At 36.6% G+C, this 16,386-nt stretch overlaps 1 protein-coding gene across 2 annotated transcripts; it reads left to right on the forward strand.

Moving 5' to 3' along the window:
• Nucleotides 1-176: 176 nt before the first annotated feature.
• Nucleotides 177-14,969, forward strand: LOC129266355 (uncharacterized). Of its 2 annotated transcripts, XR_010294391.1 has the most exons (8): nt 207-787; nt 7,103-7,343; nt 8,414-8,639; nt 9,074-9,202; nt 10,021-10,249; nt 11,422-11,560; nt 12,068-14,220; nt 14,385-14,969. XR_010294391.1 is itself a non-coding variant. In XM_064103520.1 (7 exons), exons 1-7 carry the CDS (start codon nt 684-686, stop codon nt 12,560-12,562), a joined length of 1,563 nt encoding a protein of 520 aa, XP_063959590.1. In that variant the 5' UTR covers nt 177-683; the 3' UTR covers nt 12,563-14,969. The 2 variants fall into 2 exon arrangements, 1 of the variants encoding a protein (XP_063959590.1); XM_064103520.1 differs by having other exon boundaries at nt 177-787; nt 12,068-14,969.
• Nucleotides 14,970-16,386: the final 1,417 nt, after the last annotated feature.

Genomic DNA, 16,386 nt, shown 5'->3' on the forward strand with positions numbered 1-16,386 from the left:
AAACTATAGCAAATATGAAACGCACCCTGTTTTAGTTTGGAGATATCAAATAATCAACTTTGTTCGACGATTGTCCACGTGACCGCCGCCCAATGAATATTCATACACCACTTAGAGGCCTTAGCAACGGACCCACACAACGCACACAATAGAACACGGGTCGCTGAGCCTTCGCTGATTGCTGTTGGTAGTAACAGGTGTATAGCGTAGCAAAAACTATTCATCGGCTTGTAAACCCGACCGCGAAACATAATTGCGACTCGTGTAACATATATATGTTTCTTGGGTATATTTTATCCAATTTGCACTATTTTTCTGGCTAATATCGTTGCCTTATTCCAAATATTAGTTTAAGCTGAATTTCATCAAACAAACTGTTCATTCGGATTTATTTGACGGACATTTTTACTAGTAGGGGAAAGAAAGAAGACAATTTAGCGAAGCTTGTTCGTGGGACGGGTACCACTCTTGACCTCACCTTCAACGGGGAACCGCTGCCAGCGATCGACTCCAATATCAACACTCAACGCGTGGAAGTATACTCCATTTGGGACGTCCGATTACAAATTACTATGGCAACGAACCCAAACTTTGGATTCTTGGAGAATTGAATGAAGGACGTATCGTGACTTTGGAGTGTGTTAGTTTTGTATTTATATTTTGGATAAAAATCGTGAGACAAGATGCCTGCTTCGAGAAATGTAGGAACTGCGGGGACAATTGACACTGAAATTCTTAACATGGAATTCCCAAGATTTACAAAGATTAGTGAGATCTGCGAATGCGGGTGAGTATTTATGGTTTGTTTTCGATTTTAATGTTTGATAGATGTCAAGTGGTAATTTTTTATTATGTGTTGTTTTAGTTTTTGACATTTCCCAAACAATACTTGTAATGTAACCCATTTCATGTAAACCCTTATCTTATATTCCCTTACTCCACCACAAAGAAAAAATATCGAAATGAAAAAAAAAAACAGAAGCAATAAGCAAAACAAATTATTTTGTTCAAATTCTTGTTTAGATGTTAATTCATGCCGGCACGTGCAGACATCGAATTTCAAATTCATATCTGAATATAATAATGGCATATATGGATATTATCAAAAGTAAATTGTCCCATGCACTGGAAATAATCGGATATCATATATTGATATTTGATAAATTGATAAATATTGAGTTGTCTTCATTGTTTATCAATATTATGTCAGCACCCTTTAGTATTTTCATTTGATAACTGATTAAAATAATTATTGTCTGCGAAAGGACCTAGATAAGAAATGAATTAATACTGTGTATAAACTCTTGAGCAAGTTGTTGGAGTGGTTCCAATTTTACCAAATTTTCTGATCGAAGAGTGACAGAATTCATTTTAACTACATACATTTTTTCACAACTTTGTGTCTTTGCTTCAAAAAGAAATTTGAAACAGTGTGGAAAAAAAGTTTTTGATAAGATGTACAAGATCGTGTATTCCTGTGTTTAATTGAGGCTATAATCAATGAATAATTCTATATCTTTTCTTCTTCAAAAGTTATCTGAAAAATTATTCCCAAAATGTGGGGGAAAACAAACAAATGTTTCCCTCCAGATGAATTCCCGGAATATTATCATGACCACTGCTACAATTACAGTCAATCCACCCCCATCTAATTCTAAGATAAACTGAAAATGTAGAGTATTGAGAGAAAGGGTGTGTATAATTAGTTATGTTTAGGTTTGATGGGTAAAAAAAGATAAATTTAAGCAATGTTTCATTGGCAACCCTTCATAATGCGTAAAGTTAATGTTATTTTATTCATCAACAGTGCAAATTCTTCTTAAGCCAGTTGTGTTATTTTTATCTTTTCGTTTTCATTACCAGTAATTGAAAACAGTCACAGAAGTTTTAACCAACATTCTAAAAAAGAATCAAACAACTCAAACTTGAAAAGACATCAAATTGTTTATGTAGTCAGAGGTGCACTTTCATGTATTAGAATTTCTATAAAAGAATGACTAGATTCTTGTAGAAAATAATATTCGTAAATAACAAGATTCTTTTCATTATTAAGTTGAACAAAAACTAATGGGAATTAAAAAGAACAAAATATTGATATATTTAAGCAATTAGTAATTTTGACCATATTTGCCGGTCGGACACATATTTCTGCAGATCTGACATGAACAACTTGACTGAAGTACATGTAAAATAGGTTAAACAGGGGGTTGGTAGTTCCACATGTTCATGGAGGAATAAAACTTTCATTGGTTCACACGACAATGAGGAAACAATTGAAATATTTCATATAACGAAATACAAAAGAAATAGTGAGTGGTGTTATCATTCCCCTCATTTGCATGCCGACCAGGATGTACATATAAATGTTTTGTGAATTTAAGCAAAACTTTAAAATGTCATAACTTAATTTTACATCCGATTTCGATGAAATTTTCAGTGTTATGCTTTTTTTTCTCTCTTTTTACTCAATTTAACTTTTTGTTGGAGTCGACCTGTCCTTTAAGGGTTGGTTAAACATTTGTCAGTAAGTGTAATCAATTATACTTCACGAATGGGTTTGTTCTTTAAACAAAAAACGCGCCCTGAAAAATCACCACTGAACGTAGTGGTATATAACATTCAAAGAGGAGCTAGAATGTTTGAGTTGACTTGTAAATTTGATTCTGTTTGGTGTCAGCGTCAACTTGTCAACGTTCAATATTTGCTCTATCAAACTCTAGTAATTCTCTCACATTATGTACATGTACATGCTTGTATTTAAGCCTTGAATTGATTATGTATTAGCCGTAATGCATTAACCAGAACAAAACGTAGCAATCACAACGACAAAGAGAAATAAGGAAATCAAAGAATGAAAAAAAAATTGCAGAATTATTTTTCTCCATATTGATAAAAGAAATGTGACACATTTTCGTTTACTTCATACGATGTTAAATTACCTTATCTATAAACCACGTCGACATGGTTGCAGAATCACAATTTTTGAAAGCCACGCTCAATAGAGCAACAAATTTCAAGGGGACAAAATTTATTGTTAAAATTTACATTTTTGATACAAAAATCTAATTTTTCAATAGATTTTGACATGATATTCAAAAAGTAGTCTAATATTTCACAATTTTTCCTTTATTTTTATTTCCCTTATTTCTTAGTCGTGAAGATTTTGGGGTCCAGCATTTCCACCAAGACCCCACCCCCCCCCCTTCCGTCTGTACGCCAGTAATCATGGATAAACCATGATTTCTTAGGAACATGACTTTGATAGGGATTTAGTTTTATAATTCGGGTTTTCTGGTCGCCATGTCAATAGGAAATGTCGCTCAAACTGGTTGTCGTCGGTGCAGTGAATGGATACAAAATACATCACCTGCTCGCCATTTCCGGTTCACCTTGATGTCATTGTGTACATTCAAAAGAGGGCACTGCGTAAAGGCATTCTTAATTAATCGATACAAATTTTTTTTAATGTTACCATTTTTTATAAGATCCTCCGGCCCTTTATAAGAGCCTATAGTGGATGCGTCCAACTCGTCTTCTTCTGATCATTGAAAGAATAATCTTTAACTGACGTTTTAGTATTTGAGAAATCATCGTCATCATCATAATCATCACCATCGTCATCATCATCAGCAGCATCATCATTGTCATCATCATCATCATCGTCGTCATCATCATCATCATCATCATCACTACCATTGTCATGATCGTCATCACCATGGCCCGTATTCTGAAGTCGTGTTTAACTTAAACGCAGGTTTAAAGTTGTGGTTTAAGTATGGGAGCCAATTGTTACATAAATCACTTACAGCAGAGATATCATACTTCAGCTCATTTGGCTATCAAATCATTCATAATTGTCTAGGAAGTATAAATAGATGATTGTCTTCACCATCGATGAATCAGGAAAGAGCACAGTAAACATAAGAAACACAACTTAATACAAATTTTGATACTTTTGGCTTCCCATACTTAAACTACAACTTTAAACCTGAGTTTAAGTTAAACCCGACTTCAGAAAACGGGCCCTTAAGGACGTTCCACAGTTAAAGTGAAATCCATGTCATTTTCACCAAACTTTGCACATAGATACTTTAGAACCTTAATATTCGAAATATGCAAAAATTAACATAGGTCCATGTGCTTGATTTTTTTGCTATTAAGAATTGCGCATTCAAAAGAATTTGGCATTTTTAGACCGCCCAAAATTACTACAATGAGTTTAAACCTCTATTATTCAGTCAAAATACATGAAAAAGTCATCAAATTTCGCAAGAGAGTTAATAATTGTATAATTAGAATGGAGAATCTATTTATAGTCCTATTTGTCTGCAATATTTAGTTTAACAGCACTGTCAGTTCTTAAAAATGGCGTAAAAGATAACAAAATCCCAATCTAAAAAATTTGAAATTTCAGTAACAAACTACAAACGTACAATAAATGCTGCACTTTATTCGAAATCCATGTCATTTTCACCAAAATTTGCAGAGTTGTAGAGGAAGGTATAACTAAGAGGTACAAACATTAAAAACTAGGGGTTCATGTGCTTGTTTTTAAACTATCAGCATTTTTATCAGAGCAAATGTGCTTTTTAAAACACCAAAAATGCGCCGAATGCTTTGTATCTAAGTGAAGAAAAAATCAAAACCACTCTACCATTTATTCAAACTCGGGGTAATATTCGTGATTCTTGGCAGCACTGCAGAGTAAAGTATTTTGAAATTGTAGAGAATTTTTTTTTAATGGTCCATGGAATAATTCCATTTTTAAGCTTCATGAAATAACGCATCGGATTTGCAGTTAAAGTGCAGAAGATGAGAAAAATCAGCTCATACCCGCAGCTAATTAGTCACCTGTTCATCAATTGTGACGTCAGCGCGCAGAGTGTAAACTATGCGCAGATCATAATGCGCACAAACATAACTGTGGAACGTCCTTAAGTCGGGAATTTTCATTTTTGTTTGTTCATTTTATTGTTGAAAAAGAAGAATTTAAGGACGTTGCACAGTTATGTTTGTGCGCATTATGATCTGCGCATAGTTTACACTCTGCGCGCTGACGTCACAATGGATGAACAGGTGATTAATTAGCTGCGGGTATGAGCTGATTTTTCTCATCTTCTGCACTTTAACTGCAGATCCGATGCCTTATTTCACGAAGCTAAAAAATGGAATTAGTCCATGGACCATTCCCAAAAAAACCTCTACAATTTCAAAATACTTTACTCTGCAGTGCTGCCAAGAATCACGAATATTACCCCGAGTTTGAATAAATGGTAGAATGGTTTTGATTTTTTCTTCACATAGATACAAAGCATTCGGCGCATTTTTGGTGTTTTAAAAAGCACATTGGCTCTAATAAAAATGCTGATAGTTTAAAAACAAGCACATGAACCCCTATTTGTTAATGCTTGTACCTCTTAGGTATACCTTCCTCTACAACTCTGCAAATTCTGGTGAAAATGACATGGATTTTTAATAAAGTGCAGCATTTATTGTACGTTTGTAGTTTGTTACTGAAATTTTACATCTTTTAGATCGGGATTTTGTTATCTCTTACGTCATTTTTAAGAACTGACAGTGCTGTTAAACTAAAAATTGCAGACAAATAGCACTTTAAATAGACTCTCCATTCTAACGATACAATTATTAACTCTCTTGCGAAATTTGATGACTTTTTCATGTATTTTGACTGAGTAATAGAGGTTTAAACTCATTGTAGTAATCTTGGGCGGTCTAAAAACGCCAAATTCTTTTGAATGCGCAATTCTTAAGAACATCAATTTGGGTGAACTTTGAAGCTCTATAGCAAAAAATCAAGCACATGGACCTATGTTAATTTTTGCATATTTCGAATATTAAGGTTCTAAAGTATCTATGTGCAAAGTTTGGTGAAAATGACATGGATTTCACTTTAACTGTGGAACGTCCTTAAACACTCAAGATATATTTTCAGAAGAGAAAAATGGTTAGGGGAATCACCCCCCCCCCCTAGCTGCGTATGATCCAGCTTTCAGTACTCTGAAAGCCCGTTTCCAAGCGGGTCCTTTGAATTGCGGTGTCCTCACACTCTTGTCACCAAACACTTCGCTTCGCGTTGCCTAGCAGCACAAAACCCTTTTTTCGTCGGTGAAGGGGCGTCGCGCTATAGAATTCTCAATATTTGGCAGCCTTGAACTTCGAGCCCATATATTGATTTTTATGATGTCTTTTTACTGTTATTGCCTCTGTGACTGTTAAGTTATTATCATGATTATTACTCAGAGTTCGCTCCTTTACAGCGGTGAAGGGCAAGTGAAAAGCTGTGCAATATGTCGATAAATATCGTCATAAAAGACCCCCGACAAACATGTTTTCTGAAGACTGGGATTTTGTCAAGTCTATGCTGTTTGGTATTTCAAAGGGCTTTGAATTGAATCTACCGCCCAAGTCATATGTTAACATTAACATGTCATAACATACATTTCGAATAGATTACAAAGAAATTGCATGCATGCATGTCTTTCCGGGGGATCCAAATGAACTATGGGAATTGATTCATGCATTGTGGACTAATAACTTAGTAATTATGATATAATAGATTGAAAATGCATTATTGATTTGAATCTGAATCAAACAGATGCAGATTCGATTTTCATTAATGTCTATATTGAAGCTTATGATAAAAGGTTAGCTGTCACTCTCTCTCTATTCTTTTTCTCTTCTGTTTCACACTTAATACCCTTTCTCCTATTCTCATTTCACACCCCTGCCCTTATATCTCACTTAAATATTATTCTAAAAAAATTAAGAAAAGTTTGTTTTCGTCATGTCATTTAAAAATAATCTTGTGCTCAAAGTCTGTAATTTTATGATTTCCCCCTTATTTGTTGTGATTGCCGTGTCATTATGTTCTAACGTGTCAAATAATGTAGTATATTTTTACTTTTGTAAGTTTAAAGGGTTCTTATGGTATTACAAATGAAGTGGAAATTGTATATATTTTCATCGGGTGAGATGATTATATTAATGAAATTGAATTGCATAATCTGCCCTTCTGTTTGAATTTTGTAAAGCTTTTGTATAATCTCATGTCATTTTGTCATTTTTTCTTCTTTAATTCCAGACGGTGTGGGCGCAACAAAGACTACAATCGAAAACGGCGACCTGCCGGGGCGGACCGCCCTTGTGAACTCAGTCATTACCAACAGACCTTCACTTCCTATCCCGATGCACAAAGGCAGTTGCCCCTTATACCTCCCCCGACGCCCCGGGACCCCCACCCCCCACGGATGGTGTTTGACACCACGCAAAGACACGACTTCATACCGCGGGGAGAGGTGACGAAACCTGAGAAAATAAAACCGGTAAGAATAAAAAAAAAATCACCCCTCCCAATATAGACCCCTGTTACGATAATTATGTACATGGAATTGATGGAAAGGCCCTTTTTATTTATTTATTATTATTATTATTATTATTATTATTTTTTTTTTTTTTTTTTTTGGGGGGGGGGTAACGCACCTCCAACTGATGAGTGGCATATGAGAGGAGGAAGTGGTCATGGGATCACGTACATGTACTCCGGGCTCCACTTTTGGTGTTGGGGGGGGGGGGCAGGGGAGTGGGATAATGGGGGAGAAGAAGAGGAACATTAAGGGAACAATTAGCCCACCCTTATAAATACAATAAAAACAAATGAAGAAGGGGGATTTGATTTTTACACTCTTGTCCCTTCTTTTCTACCCCCCGCCGGGTTGAGATGCTGGAATGGGAAAAATTATAACACTGTTCCTGTTCGTTGTTTTCCGGAGAAGATACGCCCTGTTGCTGAACCCCACAACCCTGAAAAGACGCTCTTGTGAATTTACTTTTTATTAAATACATACTGGAAATGTGAATATAAACAATTATTTCATTTTCCATGTAGATCTGCATTATGCCTAGCTGGCAACTGAAAACGTCAAACTTTCCCGATGAAGGCTTGTCAGTCGAGTTAATTATTAATTGTTCTGTCAATTAATAACAAGTTTAAAGGAATATTTTACCGATAGAATCTTAGGAATGAACAAACATCAAAAGCTCAGTCGGTAGAGCAGGGGTTTCGGAATCCGGTGACCCGGGTTCGATTCCCAAGTAGAGCGCTAGTGCCCTTTGGTAAGGCATTTATCCTCATTACCAGGTCCCTCGGAGAGGACCTTAATCCGTTGGTCCCATGGTTGCTTGCTCACAGGCATTCGTGCTCTCTTAGCAGTCAGGTAAAAAAACCTCGGTATAACCTCGGTATTTATTAATGTTAAGAAGTTGATTGCATTCCATCGTAACGGAAGCAACACATATTTAAAAAAAATCTCCAGTGACATTTTCATTATGATCAAGATAATGTATTAATTATTAAGGTGTTATTTCATTCAATATTTTTCTTTTGTGTAAACAGGTTGAAAATTACCAACCAACCAAAGAACCACTTGACGGCGAAACAGTTTACAAGGTAACATACCCTGGCCATACACAGTTCCCACAAATCAGCCAAGCACGGCCACCGAGTAAGGGCTATCGGGAAAGATCGGCAAAGTTCGACCAACGAACGACGAATAAGGAAGAGTTCCGAGCGTGGGCGGCCAAGCCTTCGGTTGCTTTCGGCGAACTACCATCGTTTGCAGGTATACATACAACCGAACATTAAAGTCGTTATTATGAGCCTGCATAATGAGAAGAAAAAAAACGCATTGGTTAAGCAAACAAGATGAGAAACTCAAAGGCCCCTTTAGTTATGAAATGCAAGAGTATGGTTAATTTATATTCAATTGACAATAAAAAGCGCAAGGATAATTTTTATCCCCCAATTATATAATGTGAAACAATAATATTTTTGTGTTGTTCTTTGAAGTTTTATTGCAACCGTTATAAATTTTAATAGATCTGATTAATAATTCGATTTGGTTTCCATCATGAGCTGCATCTTATTGATAAGGAATATCAGTGTTCATTAATATTGACAACAAATCATAAAAGTTGTTGGTACTCTTTAAAATCGTTGCAACAATCACTTCAAAGTTTATCGTTAAAATTTCGTTTGAAATCCCTCGTTTTTCAGGTTCCATCTTGTACCCCGGCGACATGACAAATCTCCAATCTATGACCCAACAAGACTTCGTAGAAAGACCTATTAATAAATCTGAAATGATCCGAACCGGTGTCGGGAGTAACATTCAAGTGAGAGAAGGTATGTCGTGACACACTTCTAAACTTGATCTTGTTTATGTGGCCCAACTCCTTTCATTCTATTTTGCTGTGTCATTATATAATGTGATTAAAAAAAATAAATTATCGTGTGCATGGTGTTGGGATTAGAGTAATGGTAAATTTAATCATTCTTTTTTAAATAAAGAATCCTGTAAAGTGAAGAGATTATTGTGAAGCTGAGTTGTTCCCTTTTAGAGGGGGGGGGGGGGCTGTTTTGCCGTTTTGATTTCGAGTCTACTTTAATTTGGGGGTCATATCAAGAGATTTATAACATGTATAAACATGGAAAGCATGGACATTTTCAACTCTTAACAGTTCCTATTGCGCACCTAGCACAATTGAAAAGTACGAATCACGTGTCTTGTCTGAGCTTGTCATTTATCCCACCGCTGCCACCAAAATGAGGATGATAAACGTAGAAAGGAGTGAAAATCTGTTATTCTATGTATTTCGGGATATATATACATCACAACTGAAAAAAAGAACGAGTGTGTACTTCCATACACTGCAATAACTCCGGTGTTGATTTAACACCAGCCCGGAATCTATATATGTCCACTCCAGAGAAGTATTGAAACAACACCAGTTTGGAATCACACCGATGCTGTTTTAATACTAATTGGTGTTGTATAAACACCTTTCTGGTGTTAGACCAAAACGAAACTGGTGTTGTTTAACACTTCACTGGTGTGGACATAAATAGATTCCGGGTTGGTGTTAAATCAACACCGGAGTTTTTGCAGTGTACTTGGATAAATGATTCATAATTTGACGTGATCTTTCATTTCATTTGATCAGGAAAATTCGACCACAACACCATCCACAAACTGACCTACAAGGACGTGGGTCCGGGCCACAAATCAAAGAATGCCCGACCTAGCAATCAGTATCCCTCCGCAGCAAGGAGGGCCAAGTTCGATGGGGTGACGCAGACGAGGAAAGATTATCCCGGGTACCAGAGCCAACCCTTACCGCCGAAACCCTGCACGCCGCCTCCCGCGACCATCAGACTTAGTATGGACTCAAAGTAAGTTGAACTGGATCTTAACAATTCTTTAGAGAAAGAAACTTCTAAAAGAAATGCTCCTCAAAAATTGTATTCAATAAAATAATGATAAAGCTTCGTCTATCAACGAACAGTTCCTTTTGTTTAGGAGGTGGACGTTGTTCATAATAATTTTTCCGGGGAGCCGTAATGTCTAAAAACAGTCTAATGCTCGTATGTGCTGACAAATTAAAGGAAGTACTATTGCAGTTCAAAGAAGAATTAATCCATAATTGTTATTGAAGTCTAAACGTAATAGTTGATATTGTGCCTTTGTTTATTGTCTTAATGGCTTGCCTATCGGCACCAGAATAGTCTTCCCTTCATCGTGTTTACTTCAGAGGCAGAGATATACATTTAAAATCGATACAATCATCTGCTTCTGAACTCATCGTAATTGAATCTAGATGATCTTTGTAACGACTGCAATACTTTCAGGATTGATATGAAATTACTTTCGACTTTTGCTAAAAGCCTCCAATGCTAAAAATGTGCTTTCTAACCCCGGGGGGGGGGGGGCACTCAGTATATAATGCATAGTGGGTATGTGCCGCGGAGGGGACCCCCATTTTTACACTCAAATTTCCGTTCCAAGGCATAGCATTTTTGTCTTTTTGAGAAAAAGAACAAAGAAAGCCGCTCCAAGGCATAGCATTTCCTTCTTATCGAGAAAAACGAAGAAAGAAATCCGTTCCAAAGCTTCGCATATTTTTCGTTACGCCGTTCCGGTCGCATTGATCTGCTACAAGGAGCTGCAATTTTGGTGAAAAGCGGCCCGTAGAGCGCTTTTCGACCATCGCCTAAGCGCGAGCGCACCCGGCGGAGGCCGTGCTAGATGTGTCATGCACGATTGCCCGTTCCATAGGGATGCATACGCACTCACAGAGATACGGAGATCCGTTCCGAGGACCCCCGTTTTCACAAACATTTGTAGTTCCGAAGCCCGTTCCGAGGACCCTCCTTTTCACAATAAGCCCGCTCCAAGGCCCCCGTTTTTTGCCTCGCCCGCGGCACACCCCTACCACTTTTTTGGTCGAGTGCCCCCCCCCCCGGGTTTCTAACCCTCCCATCCCATCCCAATAATGAGAATGTCCACGTTGATTTCCGGTGTTATTAATTGTTGAGAATATATTTTGTACCGTTGTCTTTATCAGAATTGATTTCGTGACGGAGAATACTCAAGAATTCCAGGGCCATGATGTTCTTGTGAACCCCAAGCCTGCGACAATGAAGAAAGATTCAGATACCTACAACCCACCATCCATCAAGTTTGCAACGGATTCCAGTCATAAGGTAATTTATTATATTTGACTCGATAAAAACGTGGTATTTCGGTGTCGTGCTGGAATACCCCTCTCAAAATAGAATAATGATTTTTATGTTATATTATTATGTTATATTGTGTTCGTATTGTTTGCAAGCGAAAATTTATACATTGGTCAAAGTAAAACATGTACCTAGCAATTAATGATGTGGTCAGTTTAATACGTACCGTATTTTGTATGAATGCGATAATAAAAATTTAAGAAAACAACTCCAAACTATTATAATATGAGAAACTATTTGGATTCCAAAAGTTGATGTGCGTATACAGAATCAAGCCAATGGTAATCAAGACATCGCATTATTTTCTCCTCTCATTATGAAGTTTTCTTCCAGTCATATTTCATCTACTTAGTGTATAGGCCCTATTTGGAATACACTGTATATATCCTGCAGATACTCATTTTAAAATACTGTTTAGTTCAATTACTCAAATTCTAACTACCACTTTGTATATTTTCAAATCTCCGTTTTCAGGTGGATTATCGCCCGATTGAAGACAAGTCCGCGTACCTTCAACCCAACCGTCGGCCTCACACCCAAGGTGGCCCCCGCTCCGCCAAGTTCTACGACCAGACAACGAACAATCGCTTCTTCCGCAACTGGGGCGCAAAACCCCGCATACGCTACGGCGACTTCCACGAAGCGAAGATATACGTCAAACCCCGAGGGAAAATGGAAGTGGAGAGCTGGAATAGTCAGACGTACAAGGATATTCCGCTTGATGAACCGACGCCAAGCTTCAAACCTCACGATGAGCCTGTACAGAGAATGGGAAAACAGGACTTTACGACCATTCATAAGGCGACTTACAAAGGACAACGTCCGCAGATGTGCAAGGCGCGGTTGTATATTCTTCAACAGGAAATGAAACGGCGAAAGGCATTAAAAGAGAGACAAGTGAAAGAAGGAGCAAATGGAAATACTGGATTACAAGCTGTTGGAAGAACTGCTCTAGCCGGTACTGTTTGAGAACGCGCTGGGCGTGACTTCGGTCAGTGACTTTCGTAACAAAATGGATTCGCATGTTGGCGAACGTTTATATGCGACTATATAGTCGTGCGGTGTTTCGGCGATCTGTATAGCACAGTACACGCTGAATGGACGTGGGAAAGATAAGCATGATCATTGTTCGAGAAGCGTTTCACGAAGTGTCACATCACTCAATCTTCTCGGATGAATTTGCTCTCGGCCAATCAGATGCAATGATTTCGGTAGCTTATCACAAAAGTCAGAGAAAATCACCGACGAGAGACTCTGTGCAGCCCTGCAATTTGCAGTTATTACCAGGCTTTCTTTAGTTTGGGTAATCATGATTAAAGTCTAAATGGCTACTTGAGTTGATGAATGAAATAAATCATGATAAATAAGTAATAATAATACAGCAATATGATATGGATCGGTTCTTCCCAGCAAAAATATGATTTTGCAACAAATTCAAATGAACTTTTATGAATATAAATTGTTACTTTCACACACAATATTTTAAGGTCTGATTTTATATCATCATATTGATATTCGTAATTGCAATAATCAATCATTTGACATTAGTTCTGCAAATGATGAATGTTTAAACAAATGCCTTTTTTTTTCTAAAAATTTTCATACAGGCCTACAACTAAATATTGTTTTATGATTTGATAAATGAAAGCAAATTGCCAAAGGGATACATTAGTGTATATTTTCGATGCACCACGTACAGTCTCTGACGAAATTCGTCCATTGTCGGATAATTTTCGGATCATCGGTTTTCCGGTTTAGATATCCGTCCAGTGTAGTATACTCGTGTTCATACAGATTATATTTTTAGATTTTATATTCTGTGGTGAAAATTGTGTGTTGTTGGCAATGCATGCAAATCTGTGTTTTAGTTCTTTTTGCCATGATGGCACTTTTTGGAGCAAGATAAACCTGATGATCGTATCAATATTTTCTTATTTGGTATCTCAATATCTAGTATGTCTCCATTCGAATGGTTCAAGGTTTCACAAGAATACTTTATTATCATACTACGACTGCTTTCTTGTAGGTCTAATTTTCATGCTATTGTCTTACTAGATTCACCACTGTGATCATCATATCATGTACGATCGTGATGTTTCCCGAGAAAAAATCATATCATTAGGAAAGTTCATTACTTTTCCATAATAGTTTGTTTAATTTACATGAAATCGAGGGTGAATGCGAATTCGACATACAAGACCATGTTCGAAGAAAATGCCAAAATTTTGAAATCCGAAGCATATTTTCTTGTTTCATTATAAAGCGATAATCTTTTAAGCTAAATCATCGTTCATATTTCTTTTATTTATACACAGAGATACTTGTAGATAGCATATGGGGTTTGCAGGGTATATAACTTTATAAAAAAACTGTGGAAAATCACTTTCCTTTTTTGATCATTCATCTACATGTATTTATCAACATTGTTTCCTATTTTCCAACTCTTTGCTCATTTCCTACGCAGATAAAGTTCATCGATCCCAATGCATGGACCGCGGAACCTGGGGGCTCGGAAAGGGGAGCCTCCCGTCCCTCATCCTTTTTTTTTCTCAATAAACGTGTAGAAAAAAACTTTAAAATGAACATCTGGTTTAGTTTTTGTATGATAAGCCAAAATTTCCCAAACCGTTCACTCTTAAAACAGATCAGTCAAATTGACTAGACCAGTAGTCAGCTGGGAGCAACTGATATGGCAATCACTGATAGTCACATATCTGACATATATTCTAGTCAGAAATAACTCTATTTTAGTAAAATAGTCAAATATGACTAGAATAACAGTTGCTCCCAGCTGACCCTATTAACCAGTCATTTTTTACTGATTTGTTTTTAGAGTGTTCCGCGGCCCCTGGATCGTACATTTTTTTAAATTCATACTCTAGATGGCATTTTTTTATATTCTAATAATGGGCTGTTATCGAACATAAAACATCGCATAACGACTGTGCTGTTATAGGTGAGAAATGGAATAGGGGAATAATAAGATACTGTTATAATTGGGTAATGTCTATTCTTTTCACCTAAACAAACAGTTTTGATTTGAATTTCTTTCCGAAGCATTGAACCCTTCATGAAATATGATTTTTCTTATTTGCATATTGTTTAAATTTTCATGGATGTCTGGCCTATGCTTGTCCATTTTTTGTTCCTGCTGTTTTGATTACGCAGCAAAGAAGTCTCCTCTATTATTACGCGAGTTGCCTTTAATCTATAGAATGAAATATGATATATAATGTAAATATTTGATCTAGTATCATCTCAATAATTGATTTCATCTCAAAGAGTCGATATTTTGATTGATTTTATCTGTTTTTATGCTTAATGTGGCCATTGTTCTGAGTGTGCGTAAAATGTTAATAAACTTTAATGCACTTTACTTTACGGAGTATACCCGCTCTTTTATTTGAGTCTATTTACCGGCAAAGCTATTTTAAAGAATCTATGTTGATGAGTATGGGCGTTTCGATCAGAGGTTGTGTGTGCGTACGTGGAGGGGGGGGGGTATTGGATGGGGAATAATACCTGGTGAGTGTTTCATAAAGCTGTTCGTAAGTTAAGAGCGACTTTAAGAGCGACTGGTGAACCTTTCTTACGCGCTAAATAATCACTAATGAACATAATGGTGAACCGTCACTTACCACAAGAAAGGATCACCAGTCGTTCTTAAAGTCGCTCTTAACTTACGAACAGCTTTATGAAACGGCCTCCTGAAGTGTTAGCATCTCTGAAATGAAAGGGATATTATAAACTCAAAAAAGTTTGGAAATCTGAGTTTGGCCATTAATTTCTCCCAACTCCCAATTTTACACAATGCATATTTGATATCATTCAAAATATCATTTAATTCTCTTTAAAATTATACCCTACATGATATGATTATGGTTCACATGGAGGTGCAGTGCCTTGAAATGAGGGGCAGGGTCAAAATTCAAAAGTTGCAAAATGACACAATATTGAAAGTCACTGTTCTTTTTTTCGTGGTGATGAGTGGGTTTCTGATCGGTTTCTTTTATTTTCATGCACCTTAACATTAAAGGACAAGTCCATCCCAATAAAAATTTGGTTTGAATAAAAGGAGAAAAATCCAACAAACGCAACACTGAAAATTTCATCAAAATCGGTTGTAAAATAAGAAAGTTATGACATTTCAAAGTTTTGCTGAATTTCACAAAACAGTTATATGCACATCCTGGTCGGTATGCAAATGAGCAGACAGATGACGTCACCCACTCACTATTTCTTTTGTATTTTATTATATGAAATATGAAAAATTCGAATTTTCTCCTCATTGTCATGTGGAACAAACTTTTGTTCCTCCCTGAACATGTGCAATTACCATTATTTTAACAGTTTGTGGTTGAATCAAGTTGGTCCCAATTGTCAAATCTGTAAAAATTGAAATATTGTATAATTCAAACAATAAAAAACAAAAGAAATAGTGAGTGAGTGACATCATCGACTCTCTCATTTGCATATCAATGAGTTGTGCATATAACTGTTTTGTGAAAAATAAGCAAAATTTAAAAATGTCATAACTTTCTTATTTTACATCCGATTTTGATGAAATTTTCAGTGTTATGTTCGTTTGATTTTTCTCTATCCATTCAAATCAACAAATTTTTGGGGTGGACTTGACCTTTAACATGGAATCAAACACACCTCTGCACAAGCAAACACATAACTAACAAACAAACATGCATGTGTATTTCAAACCATGTTATCTCACAGATCTCCATGTTAATGTTGCTGTTAAGGTGCATGAAAACAAAAGAAACCGCTGAGAAACTCACTCA

The sequence above is a fragment of the Lytechinus pictus genome, chromosome 8 (genome assembly GCF_037042905.1).
Source record: "Lytechinus pictus isolate F3 Inbred chromosome 8, Lp3.0, whole genome shotgun sequence".
NCBI classification, from domain to species: Eukaryota; Metazoa; Echinodermata; class Echinoidea; order Temnopleuroida; family Toxopneustidae; genus Lytechinus; species Lytechinus pictus.

Excerpts from the sequence above, each read along its gene's own strand:
- LOC129266355 (XM_064103520.1), top strand. The coding sequence starts at position 684 with ATGCCTGCTTCGAGAAATGTAGGAACTGCGGGGACAATTGACACTGAA. Across the intron at positions 7,344-8,413 it reads AACCTGAGAAAATAAAACCG|GTTGAAAATTACCAACCAAC; the intron begins GTAAGAATAAAA and ends TTGTGTAAACAG. Across the intron at positions 8,640-9,073 it reads CGAACTACCATCGTTTGCAG|GTTCCATCTTGTACCCCGGC; the intron begins GTATACATACAA and ends CTCGTTTTTCAG.